The 14,568-nt window shown below is 43.2% G+C and overlaps 1 protein-coding gene across 1 annotated transcript in view; it reads right to left on the bottom strand.

The window, feature by feature from the left end:
- PDE1B (phosphodiesterase 1B) overlaps positions 1-10,218 on the bottom strand; it is a 308,494-nt gene extending 298,276 nt beyond the window's left edge. Inside the window, exon 1 of the mRNA XM_075851889.1 lies at positions 9,926-10,218. Within this exon, the coding sequence (XP_075708004.1) occupies positions 9,926-9,983 (58 nt within the window). The 5' untranslated portion in view covers positions 9,984-10,218. The remainder of the gene's footprint in view (positions 1-9,925) is intronic.
- Between the last annotated feature and the right edge of the window lie 4,350 nt (positions 10,219-14,568).

Genomic DNA, 14,568 nt, shown 5'->3' with positions numbered 1-14,568 from the left:
GAGTTTGAATAAAGTGGTGTTCACGCAAATATACGTCCTTCGTGGGACAACGCTTTTAAGTTTGTGAACCTCAGAATATGTGTGTCAGTTGCTTGATAATCTTGGTAGTTTAGTTGATTCGTCATTGTGCTCACTTACATCTTGATTAGCTTGTGCTTATTACACAGCAGCCAATCTGAATAGGCAGAGCTAAATTATATAGTATGGGGTTAGGGACAGAGCAGCAGCCTGAGATGATACAGGAAGTGTATTTTAGACGATTCATACTACCTGTACATAAATATCTGTGTCCACCAGGGCCGGACTGGCCATCTGGCAGTTCTGCCAAATGCCAGATGGGCCGGTGAACAGTGGGCCGCCTGCTGGCCGCCCAAACAATCAGTGTCAGCGACCTGTTGCCTCTCTGAGGGGGCGGCGGCGCAACTGAAACAAGCTGCCGCCACCCCCTCCTGCACTAATTGTACCTGCCTTACAATGACGCTGATTGGCAGGGAACGATGACATCATCGCACCGCTTCCATTGTTGAAAGGCACTGATTGGCAGGGCAAGTCAGAATGCAGAATGCCCTGCCAATCAGCACCTTTCAACAACACAAGCGGCGCGATGGCATTATCGTGCCGCTTCCGTTGAAAGGCGCTGATTCACGGGGCAAGTCATTCTGCCCTGCCAATCAGCGCCGTCATTCTGCCCCAGCAGACTTTCCCCAGAAGAGAGCAGACCTGCATTGACACAGGATGGTTTGGGAACGGGATCAAGGTAAGTATGTAAAGTTTTTTTTTTTTCACTTAAATGTGTGAGTGGCATTATCTACAGAGGGGGAGCTATATGTGGCACACTATCTACAGGGGAGGCTATATGTGGGGCACAGTCTACAGGGGAGGCTATGTGTGGGACATTAAGGGGGGGCTATATGTGGGGCACTATATAAATCGGGAGCTATATTTGGGGAACAATCTACAGGGGGGCTATATGTGGGATACCATATACAGGGGGCTATATGTGGGGCACTATCTACAGGAGAGGTTATATGTGGGTCACAATCTACATGGGAGGCTATATATGGGTCATTATCTACAGGGGGGCTATATGTGGGACACCATATACAGGGGGGCTATATGTGGGGCACTATCTACAGGGGAGGCTCTATGTGGGACAATATCTACAGGGGAGGCTATATGTAGGGCACAATCTATAGGGAAAGGCATATGTGTGACAGTATCTACAGGGGGGCTATATGTGGGGCACTATATACAGGGGGCACTATATGTGGGCACAATCTACAGGAGAGCCTATATGTGGGTCACTATCTACAGGGGGGACTATATGTGGGACACCATATACCGGGGGGCTATATGTGGGACACCATATACAGGGGGGCTATATGTGGGGCACTATCTACAGGAGAGGTTATATGTGGGACACTATCTACAGGGGAGGCTATATATAGGGCACAATCTATAGGGGAGGATATATGTGGGACATTATCTACAGGGGGGCCTATATGTGGGCCACTATATACAGTGGGCATTATATGTGGGGCACAATCTACAGGGGAGCCTATATGTGGGTCACTATCTACAGGGGGCTATATGTGGGACACCATATACAGGAGGGCTATATATGTGGGGCACTATATACAGGGGGGCTATATGTGGGGCACTATACACAGTGGGTGCTATATGTGGGGAGCTATCTACAGGGAGGCTATATGTGGGACACTATCTATAGGGGTGCTCTATGGGGGGCACTATCTACAAGGGGCTCTATGGGGGCACTATCTACAGGGAGCACTATCCACAGGGGAGTGTGTGTGTGTGGGACACAGTGCATGGTGCTATTATAATCAGGGACACAGTGTATGGTGCTATTATAATTAGAGGTGCAGTGTATGGAACTATTAGATTTAAGGGTACAGTGTGTGTGACCATGAGAATTTTATCTTCGTTAAAAGGTGCAGAAATGTTTGAATAGTGAGTAGCTGAAGACATCTGAGTGGCAAACTGCAGAAATGGGCCGTGGCTGGGAGAAATTATCATAGAGGTCTGGACCGGATGGAGAAGAAAAGAAAAAAAGAACAACTAGAATCTGAGATCGTCACCGGTGAGTCACTTAATATGAATGTTTATTCTGCCTCTAATCAGTACTGTAGTCACTGTATGATCTGCAGCGAGATGATGGGTGGTATGATTTTTATTGTGAAACAGCAACTCCCAGCATATCCTTACCACTGTTTGGTCCATGCTGGGAGCTGTAGTTTTACGCCGAGTTGCACTAAATTGAGCTGTATTTGTGCTGGTGCTGTATTTATGTACAGAGCTTGGTTCTGGTACTGTATATATGCACTGAGCATGGTTCTGGCGTTGCATATATGAGCTGAGCTTGGTTCTTGAGCTGTATATATGTACTGAGCTTTGTTCTGGTGCTATATATATGTACTGAGCTTGGTTCTGGTACTGTATATATGTACTGAGTGTCACGTTGGGTACGTGGACCCACTGGGCCGTACTGCCTTAACGGTATGGCAGCTGGCCAACAGGACACTGGTCACAGTCTATAGTTCGTATAGGTGTACCTGTGGTAGCTTAAGACAGTAGCGAGGCAGGCTCGGAAGAGACTTTGGCAGCAGGCGGACACCGGGCATGGTGTAGCAGGACAGGTGTGGTACACAGCACAGCACGGCTCCAACTCAATATGGCACTCGATCAGAATAGCACAGGATACAGGTTACAGGTAGCAGGAACGGGAAACACTGGGAACTGGATGACACTAGGAGACCATTTGCAGAAACAAACTAGGGTAACGACAACAAAGCTCAGCCAAGGTAGGAAGGGGCAGGGCCCCTCTTATAGTCCAGGGTGCTCATGGGCTAATTTGGCACTTTAACTTAGATGCACGTGCTGGCCCTTTAAGAGCGAGCACGAGCATGAGCCGAGAGAAGCGGAAGTGAGCACTGGCGTCTCCTGAGGAGATGGGGGCCAGCGCTCACAGATCCATGGCTGCGGCCGTCGGGTGGTGAGTGAGCCTGACAGCCTGCGGCAATGGGCATGACACTGAGCTTGGTTTTGGTGTTGTATTCATGTTCTGAGGTTTGTTCTGGTGTTGTATTTATGTACTGAACTTGGTTCTGGTGTTGTATTTATATGCTAAGCTTGTTCTGTTGCTGTATATATGTACTGAGCTTTGTTCTGGTGTTGTATATATGTATTGAGCTTGGTTCTGGTGTTGTATATATGTACTGAGCTTTGTTCTGGTGTTGCATATATGTACTGAGCTTGGTTCTGGTATTGTATTTATGTGATCAGCTTTGTTTTGCTGCTGTATATATGTACTGAGCTTTGCTCTGGTGCTGTATATATGTACTGAGCTTGGTTCTGGTACGGTATATGTAATGAGCTTTGTTCTGGAGCTGTATATATGTACTGAGCTTTGTTCTGGTGCTGTATATTTGTACTGAGCTTTGTTCTGGTGCTGTATTTATGTACTGAGCTTTGTTCTGGTGCTGTATCTATGTACTGAGCTTTGTTCTTGTACTGTTTATATGTAATAAGCTTGGTTCTCGAGCTGTATATATGTACTGAGCTTTGTTCTGGTGCTGTATATATGTATTGAGCTTGGTTCTGGAGCTGTAATTATATTGAATATATTAATAATAACAAAATTACAGGCAGATGGAATTGTTTTCAATTCATTGTATATTTAATAGAAACCTGTCAGGTAGTTTTAACCCCTTGAACAGCCACCATGCGGTAATACATGACTTAACAATATTTCCAGATATTCCCCTGTATGTTGTTTTCAGATGCAGAAAAATCTATAAAATCAACTTTTAAGTGGCGCACACTATATGCAAATTACTCATTAAAGGGTCATGGGGCGGTGCCGCTATCCTGAAGAGTCATGTACTCCTGCCTCCAAACCCACCTTTCCATGTTTGATTGACATCCCTCTGGCTGTTATACATCACTACCCGTTACTTCCAACTTTCTCGAATGCGCCATTGCCTTGTACTACTTGGGCACACACCGTGCAGCTAGGTGTACCCTGCCCGGCTGCACCGCACATGCCAGTACAAGGCCACAGCACATCCGCAAGAGTTTGAGGAGGCTGGTAGTGATGTAGAACAGCCAGGGGAATGTCAATCAAAATCCAGGGCGCGCCATTTCAATTTTCGCCTCAAACAGCAGAAAAGCTCAAACACAAGCACCAACATTACAATAACTGCTGCCTCCTGGTGTTTAAAACCACATCTTTCTGAGATTTATTGCTGTGTACTCTGCAATGATGGGGAGGAGCACTGCAGAAATGAAGTATAGTGCTTGTTGGCCGAATCACAGCTAATTAGCTCTAGACTTGATGCCTCGCTTATTAGCGCTCATTTCTGGCGCCGCAGAGGGAAAGGAGAATCAGTACTTGCCCAGTCTGCATGTAATAATCAAACCTAACGCTGGTTGGATGAGCATCAGCCAATCAGTGATGGGCTTGCTCTTTCTACTGACCCCTGAGCATAGCTTTAGTGTGGCTGCCGAGGAGAAGGAGACGCCAGCCCCAGCCAGATATGCTACTGATGGCTGTTTATTTCTTTATCTGCTTCAGCTTCATGTAAGCTGCAAGCAGCCTTCTACAATGAGGGGGATAGGGGGGCATAAGTGAGTGTAAATGACATGGGTGATGCACACAGTATCTGCAAGCAACCTGCTTGTGGGAGGGGAGGGGGGTCCAGATACTGTAGATAGAAGGAGCTATAGGTTTAAAAGGGTGAGCATCAAGTTATGGGTAATTTGAGCTACAGGTGGGTGGAGCTTTGTAAAAGGGGTGTGGCTTCATGGGCGGGCTTAATGGTGGAGGGGGCATCTCAGGTATAGATGCCTATGTACTGCCAGCATCCTGCATACCAGTGCCCAAAAATCAGCAGTCTACAAAAGAAAGCAGGTAAATATAGCAATGTGAGTGAAGTGTTGGATTGATTTTTGTAGTGTGACTGGTTGATGTAGTGTTAACAGTGTATGTCAATTGTATGAGTGAAATATGCAATTTGTGTGAGTTTTGTGTCTTCCTCTAATGTATTAGTGGCATTTGTGTGCGTGTTGTTTTAAATGTGAGTGTGAGTGGTATGTGTGGTATAGGTCTAGTATGTTATGTGAGGTATGTATTTAGCATTTATGTGGTGTGTGCGGTATGTGTCTAGTGTAAGTAGTGTGTGCGGTATGTGTCTTGTGTGTGCTATGTGTCTAGTGTGTGATGGTATGCGTCTAGAATGTGAGTGATGTGTGCAGCATCTGTGCCAGGTGTAAGTAGTTTGTGTTCAACATGTGTCCTTGGTGTGAGTAGACAACGTCGACATATGTCTAAGGTGTGAGTGGTGTGCGTGTGCATGAGTCATAGGTGTGAGTGGTGTGCGTGCGCATGAGTCATAGGTGTGAGTGGTGTGCGTGCGCATGAGTCATAGGTGTGAGTGGTGTGCGTGCGCATGTGTCCTAGGTGTGAGTGTTGTGCGTGCGCATGTGTCCTAGGTGTGAGTGGCACGAATGCAGCATGTGTCCAGCTTGTGGGTTGCATCTGTGCGTCATGTGTCCAGCATGTGAGTGTGTGTGTATATGGCTGAATATGAAATTGAAATAATACTATTTAGTTACAGTATGGTGATATTTTAGCATTGTATACTGGTATAATTTTCAATCTTTATACGCCAGTATTAGGCCATGATCACGCAATCAGGATTTGATTAGGACTAAGTCCCTGATTCCACACCTAAATCCCTTTCAAATCCACTAATATTCTGCATCATTTACAAGTGAATGGGATATTTTATACCCCATTCACATACAGCGGAAATAAGTCTGCTTGAATGTTTTTCCGCTCCACAAAAAAAAAAAATCCTCTAGAATAATGAGAATGTACATTATTCTCGTGGAAAAGCAGTGGATTCGTTGGACCTATCAGGACTATTCCTCTTTTCATTTACACCTGTTTTAATAAATTTTCCCATGTCTTGTACAGCTGAAGTCCCGTATACTCCAGCCCAACACTGGGGGCTACCTATGGCCTGCGGTGGGCCTGTGTGCTAAGAAGTGCCAGGGCTAATTTTATGTCCCAGTCCGGCCCTGGTGTCCTGTAAGATAAATTGAACATCTTTGTAATGTACGGACATGCCAGTTCCTCCCTCTATAACAGCACTCCACATTAGCTAATAGAGGGGGTCTAATTGGACATATGGGAAGGGGTTGTCTATAGCAAAGAACCCCTTTTAAAGTGGTTTTCCCACAAACTACATTTGTCACCTATCCATAGGTGACCCCAATGCTGGGACTCCCGCAGAACACTAACACTCTGTCAGCCCCATAGACTTAGAATGGAGCGCCAGTGCACATGCTCCACTGCCGCTCCATTCAAACTCCTTCTCACCACAGTCGTCCTGTGAGGGGAAACAGGGGACTTCGGACATCGTTCTAGTGATGGTCATACATTTATCACCTATACTGTGGATAGGTGATAAATATCCTTTCTGTTAAAAATCCCTTTAAGCATTACTAATAGTAGGTATTTGCTCTTCATCAGACTGATGTCTGGACATGCTATAACTGGCCACAAATATAAGAAATAGTATAAAAATAAATCATTATCATTAATAAATCGTAGTCACATTGATGGAAAATCATTATGTCTATGATTAGAATGACATTTCTTCTATTGATAATAACCTACATATTTAGAGGAGAGTCCAAAAATAATTTTCCAATGTATTTATTCCTCAGGGAGCCCTCCAAACCCCCTAATGTATAATTAATGAGAGCCACAGATCACCATGTGGAGGTTCACGCTACTTAGACATGTCACCACCACCTCCCAGGTAGAGGGTGACGACTATCAGCCCTCAGCACTGGAGCAGATTTATTTTACTTATATCCAACGGGTTTGGACAGGGTCACAGAGCCAGAGCTCTTCTTTAATGTAGATAATCATTACATTTATTAGGTTTATGTGGTTCATAAAAACTGGCCATAGACATTAGATAAGTTACAGTGGAAAGTGTTATACCCTATTTTCTCTATATAGGGGTGAGTGGTTGCCGGACATCTCAGTCACTTGTCCCAGGGGGTTAGGATAGAGGATCAGCCCAAAAAAAACACAACATGCCTGATGCTCTTTTCTCCCTAGAAATAAATGGCCAGTGGAGTTTTCTGCTGCCTACGTACAATAGATTGTTAACAGATAGTGCCAGAGGTGCCAACAGAATCTGCCCAAAACATACAAATGGTCAGCTTTATGCCAACTCCAATCTGTCACAATGTTTCCCTGACATTGATTTTAGCTGTACTATTAAATTAAAATAAACTCATCAGCGATTTTCTTCGACCGGCTTTAGATCAGAACAATACTGATACAGAAAAGAAATAGAATTTGCCAACCCGGGGATCTCTATTATTGAGCACAGTGCTATCCCTTTTCTGTATCTAATTTTAGAAGGTTGCAAAGTCTTTAGATCAACATTTAACAATCGCTCTAAATATTGAACTTTGCATAGAAGCTTAAAGGAACCTGTTACAAACCTTTACCTTACCCACAGATGCAGCAGAGCTGAATCTACATTTTGCCTGTATCCTTTGCACCTTGTAATAACTCTGATTGCAGTAGGTTTACTTGCAGTTATAGGTAAAATAAGAGATAACACAATGTGAAAAATAATGAATTGCACCAAATGACAAATGCAGCTCTGCTACATGAGACAAGCTCACTCTGTATGTATGTATACATAATGTGTATACATTATGAATGCAGGAGCCTTTCCTTCTGAAAATAGACAGAAATGTTCCTTACACACAGGACCCTGGTTCCAGGAATCCTAAGAAGGAACAAGTTGGCGCCTTCTGCCATTTATTTGCATTGTGTCTACCACAAAGTAACAGATCCGCTGTCGGCTCTGGGTTTGCACCACAGCACACGCAAGGACTGATGCCTGGGTAAATGAGGGACTACTGCTGCTTTCCAATGATATAGGTGATGGTGGTAGTGATTTTTGTATAGGTTCTTTTACATTCATTTTGATTCATTCCTACATTCTTTTTTTATTAATATAAGAAACTTTGATGACCTTGGCAGTGTGAGATTACTGATCAGTCATTCCGGTACAGAACAGAAGTCGTAATAATTATACATGTTGCTAAAATAAGTATTCTTTATAAATAGAGATTATATATACAATTATACACATATATAAATATACAGTCTATACAGATTGTACATCGTTAGTGGAAACATTTCCAACAGATTGCTATGACCACTCTCATTGTAACGACTGGAGAACAATGTTTAAGCCATTCCGATACATTTCCCAAATAGATTTCCATGGGTTCCTGAGAACACTATCAATTATCACTCAGACCGCTCCTTATCGGTTGTATTGCCCAGATGATCGGCACATCTATTTCCACCGTTTATATAAATGTCATCCGTGAAACCGGCATATCCCCTCATACACATGTGTATCAGTAATGCAGTGTTATTTACATAGGTATACGGGACTTTAAAGTCAGCCACATTAAAATGCATGCAGCTATAGAAATCATGTAAATTCTGGTCGGAGCAAGTGATTGTACTAGGACACATAATGTAATATGAGTAGTATGTATGTAATAGGTCCAGTGTGTTTTAAGCAATGTAAATGCTTTAGTATCTGGACGTGTGCATGTTTGCAGTATGTATAAATCTATCCAATAGTTGCATGCAGTGTGGCTGGTCCATCAACTTGACGGCGCAGAAGTTGTACTTGTATATAGTATGTGCATATAATATGTGCATGTATGCAGTGTGACAGGTTCAATGCTAGAATAGGGCAGGGGAGTGTACATGTATGTAGCGTGACAGGACAAGTGCCTGGATGGAGCATTAGAGTGTACATGTATGCATTATGTATACCTGCACTAGTATGTAAAATGTATATGTATGAATGTGTATGTAACAGTATGAATAACTACAGCGGAACAGGTCCAGTACTAGATGGGACAGGTAATTTTACACATATGCAGTAGTTATCTAGTATGTATGTAAGTTGGTTAGTGGGAATGTTGATGTAAATATGTACAGAATGTATTTTCTACAGTGGGACAGGAGCAGCACCTGGATGGGGCATGTGTTGGACATGTATGCAAGTAGTTACTAGGTCTGTAGAGTGTGTGTGTGTGTGTGTGTGTGTGTGTGTGTGTGTGTGTGTGTGTGTGTGTGTGTGTGTATATATATATATATAAAGTGTGTGTGTGTGTGTGTGTGTGTATATATATTATTTATTCACATAAATACATACATGCTGCATAGCTATACACTCACCTGCTCCATCCACATACAGTAGCAAGTGAGTGTACAGGTATACATATATCTATATCTATATATATATATATATATATATATATATAGATATATATATATAGATATAGATATAGATATATATATATATATATATATATATATATATATATATATATATATATATATATCAATAGTGTGACTGGTCCATTACTTGGATGGAGCAGGTGAGTGCACATGTATGTTAGTAGGTAAGTAGTAGTATGTATGTATGTTTGTATATAGTGTGACAAGTGTATATGTATCATGCATTAGATCTGATCAGGTATGTAGCATGTATGTATATATGAACAGTATGAAGGGTCCGGTACCTGGATGGAGCAGGTGAGAGCACATGTGTGTTAGTAGGTAAGTAGTAGTAGTAGTAGTAGTAGTAGTAGTAGTAGTAGTAGTAGTAGTAGTAGTAGTAGTAGTAGTAGTAGTAGTAGTAGTATGTATGTATGTATGTATGTATGTATGTATGTATGTATGTTTGATATAGTGTGACAAGTGTATATGTATCATGCATTAGGTCTAATCAGGTATGTAGCATGTATGTATATATGAACAGTATGAAGGGTCCGGTACCTGGATGGAGCTGGAGGGCAGCTCCGCGCTGTAGCCGTCGTGTCGCTGATTGGGACATGTCTACACGGGTTCCGCCTCCGCTCTCACTTGTTGCAAGTCCCGTGGGAAGCTCCCGGAGTCCCGGTTGGTCCCCGGTGTCCAGTACGATCCCTAGTGTCCGCCCGATGCCCGGTGTCACCCCTTAGCCCGAGTCTGCTGCTGCTGATACTGCTATCATACACTGATGCTCCCTGCACCGGACCGGCAGTGTCTATGTGTCTGCGGAGGAGAGCGGCGACCATTCACATCACTGGAGAGGCGAGCGGAGGGGGGTGACGCGAGGGGAGAACAGCGCATACACTAAGCGGCGGGGGGTAATGCAGATGAGCGAGGACTCATAGACACAACACAGGAGAATGAGGACACAATAGCGCTGACAGCTGCCGGCTCTAGTGGTGGCTATTCCTCAGGTGGAAGAAGCTGATCACCCGCTGTAACATCCTACTGTGCAGAGGAATTTTACAGTGGCCATGGACATTACAAACAGTGATGTGAACAGTGTCCATATGGAATCATGAGTCCAAATGTACAAATCAAACCTGATCAGGTGAGAGTTGTAGTCCACCAACTAACGATCCCCATGTCACAAAACCACTATGATGAACGTTTACACAATTACAAACTTTGTACATGTTAGAATTTCAGCAATACAAATGTTCAGATTTTTTGCAACGATTGTGAGGTCGCTTCTTCTTTAGGATAGGCATTGAAGTCTTAGCATGTTCACAGTTTTATTGTTCATTTGTTTCTTAAATGCAAAGTTAAGAAACTTTATAAATGGTCTTCATTAAATGTTCTACCATTTTCTTGCTGTAGAGTCCGTGCAGTTCCCGTACATAGCTGGCTGTGCTGCTGCTTCTGACATAGATCCGACAACACACTGTTCCTGACAGTTGTCTGATAAGGGCTGACATCTGTTCTCCCTGCTTTCCCCCTCCCATCTCCGACATAGATGTTCACATTTGTGTTGGGGACTCCGTTTGCAGATTTTGTCAGATTTGCAGTGGAGCTATTTTTCCCGTCAAGCCAACGGACACCAGGGTGGAACCCGACGGACCCATTATTAGTCAAAGAGTCTGTCTGGGGGGCCATTGGTATTTGTCATGCAACAGATTCAGCATTACGTCATGGCTTTCGTTATGAATGAAAGCCACAATGCTGATGCAAATGGAATCTTAGGGCATGTTCACATGCAAAACGAAAAATGGCTCTAAAATACGGAGCTGTTTTCAAGGGAAAACAGCCCCTGATTTTCAGCTGTTTTTTAAGCATCAAACGTTTTTTTTTTTATGAGTTTTTTGCGGCCATTTTTGGAGCTGTTTTTCTATGGACACAATTAAAAACGGCTCCAAAAGTGGCTCAAGAAATGACATGCACTTCTTTTTACGGGGCGTTTTTTTACGCAATGTTTTTTTCAAACAGACGCATAAAAAACACCCCGTCACAACGAAACACCGTTTTTCCCATTGAAATCAATGGGCAGATGTTTGTAGGCGTTCAGTTTTCTGATTTTTCAGCCTTTTTTCGGGGCGTTTACTGCCTGAAAAACGGCTGAAAATAAGCTGTGTGAACATACCCTGCGAGATGCCAGCAGAGACTGGAGGAGGTTGTGCACAGAAGAGCATACAGAAAAAGACTGAGTTCATATGTTGCGGTAGTGTGCCACATAGGCTAAAAATCGTGTGGGAAAAAGAGCACACGTAACGCAAATACACATAAATTACCAGTATTACCGCATCACAAAATGTGCAATGCATGGTAAAATGCACACCAAATTACCGCAATGTGTGGACACACCCAAAGATTATAGAAAAGAGAGAAAATCCACAGCATAATCTGCAAAGGGAGGGGGAGGGGGCATAGGCTAGAGATAGGGAGAAGAGTACCCACAGCAGGGTTTGCAGGAGAGAATCACACCAGCTGTTGTGTATCACAGTGTAGATAGGGAGGAGAGCACACACAGCAGAATCTGCAGGGGAAGGGGGATAGATCACACAAACAGGCAGCATCAGTGTAGATCGAGAGAGAGGAGAGAACCCAGCAGAATCTGCAAGGGGAGAGATCACACATCTTATACATGGGCTGTATTACAAGGGGAAAGCAGTAAAGAAATGAAGCTGTGCTAGTACCTGAGAGCCAGGGGTTGACACAGACAGCAGAGAGCTCCTGTGCAAGTACAGGCTCTCCAGTAGCTCAGAATAGAGCACCGCTTTATGTCCATCAATCCAATCTATAACCCACCAGTACTTGTGAGCTATGTCAATCATTACACGAAATCTAATAAACAGTAGAAAGCTACTTTTAGGTCACTGCCAGTCGTGGCGGTATTGCTGCGGACAGTCGGCAGTGGAATTCTCCTGCGGCCGGTATTTACAGTTGTTTCAATACATTTTGAGGCAAGTTAGTTCAAACGTTGCGGAAAACTCCACTGCGGACCATAGGCTGCGGTGCAAAATTTCCCTCCGCAGCATGCACTGACTGTTGTGGAGAAGAATCGGAATTTCACTGCGGATTTCAGCCTTTGCAATGCAAAAACTGAAATCTGTGGCAAGTCCGCTGTCTTTTCGGCAACGTCTGAATTACCTGTCAAATATGCAAATGTTGGTGCAGATTCGTTGCGTAATTGCCCCAAATCTGCACCATGTGCAGTGGAAAAACGCCGCCACGTCTGGCCATACCCTTAGCGTGACAGTGGGCCCCCTTACATACTGGGCCCCAGTGTAACTTTTTGATCGAAAGTAGCTTTAGTTACAACCAAAAAGCAGTAAATAGGCAGCATTCACAAAGGCTTATGGTAGAAAAAGAGGGTGCTTTATTGAGAAGAAAAGTGCGCTGTTTCAGCTCACACAACCTCAGCCTTTCTCAACCAGCCATCAAATACAAACATACAATACTAGTATAGAAAACCCGTAACACAGGTTCGCTAGCAAAAGGAATGATGTTAAGTATTTGTAGAAAATATTATAAAAAATATAAGTGTATTTTAAAACCTAATTACCAAAATTTGAAACCTAAGAAAAATGCGGAAGCGTTTTCTGAATAATACATTATTCACCCAGGGTAAAGGACGTGACCCTCCTTCCATCTTTAGCCCTATAATGTAGTAGATGTTATTTGCAGTCCTATGTAACACCACAGATAACACAGTGATAACTGTCTGAGTACAGATAATGTAGATGTTACCTGCAGTCCTATGTAACACCACAGATAACACACAGTGATAACTCTCTGAGTACAGATAATGTAGATGTTACCTGCAGTCCTATGTAACACCACAGATAACACAGTGGTAACTCTCTGAGTACAGATAATGTAGATGTTACCTGCAGTCCTATGTAGCACCACAGATAACACACAGTGATAACTCTCTGAGTACAGATAATGTAGATGTTACCTGCAGTCCTATGTAACACCACAGATAACACAGTGGTAACTCTATGAGTACAGATAATGTAGATGTTACCTGCAGTCCTATGTAGCACCACAGATAACACACAGTGATAACTCTCTGAGTACAGATAATGTAGATGTTACCTGCAGACCTATGTAACACCACAGATAACACAGTGGTAACTCTCTGAGTACAGATAATGTAGATGTTACCTGCAGACCTATGTAGCACCACAGATAACGCAGTGATAACTCTCTGAATACAGATAATGTAGATGTTACCTGCAGTCCTATGTAACACCACAGATAACAAAGTGATAACTCTCTAAGTACAGATAATGTAGATGTTACCTGCAGTCCTATGTAACACTACAGATAACACAGTGATAACTCTGAGTACAGATAATGTAGATGTCACCTGCAGTCCTATGTAACACCACAGATAACACAGTGATAACTCTGAGTACAGATAATGTAGTAGATGCACCCACAGAAATATATACACATACAGATACATATATAGGAACTTAGACACACAAATAAACACACACACATACTGGAACTTATACACACAAACACAGAGACAAACAGACAAATAGAGGCAGAAACAACATATTGACTGAGCACCCACATCTCCTTCCTCACAAGCTTCTTGCAGGTCGGGCTGTAGGCGGAACTAACTGTGCCTCGTACAACACTTCCGTGCCAAATATATATATGATACTGTGACATAGTGCAGGATTCATATCAGTAAATATCACATACATACTTTGTAGGAAAAGATCACAACATACAGTAAAGGAAGGGACCCTACACTATACACAATACACCGCACTACGCCAACATTCCAATAAAACTACACGTCATTTAAAAAGTTATGGGGATGGGGCAGTGGAACAAAAAAGCTATGATGAAGGACATATACACCAAGGAAAAATGAGAGGGGTATTAATACACTTCTTTGTCAATGCCGCGACTGTCCATGATGGCATAGTCTCTGAGCAGCCTGCAGCAGTCCTGGACGGACATCCTCTCCTAGTTCATAACCAGGTATTTTCTGGCAAGCAAAGCATCCTAAAACAGTTCATTGTTATGGCCACTTCCTCACGCTGCAGTATACTTACTGCTCGCTGGCGTCTTCTGGTTCCCCACCAGCAGGGCCGATTCTAGCATTTCTGCTACCTGTGGCGAAAATTGAAATAGCGCCCCCCAGA

The sequence above is a fragment of the Rhinoderma darwinii genome, chromosome 2 (assembly GCF_050947455.1).
Source record: "Rhinoderma darwinii isolate aRhiDar2 chromosome 2, aRhiDar2.hap1, whole genome shotgun sequence".
In the NCBI taxonomy this organism is placed as follows: Eukaryota; Metazoa; Chordata; class Amphibia; order Anura; family Rhinodermatidae; genus Rhinoderma; species Rhinoderma darwinii.
The sequence above is the reverse complement of the archived record's forward strand: the minus strand, read 5'-3'. Positions and strand labels throughout refer to the sequence as shown.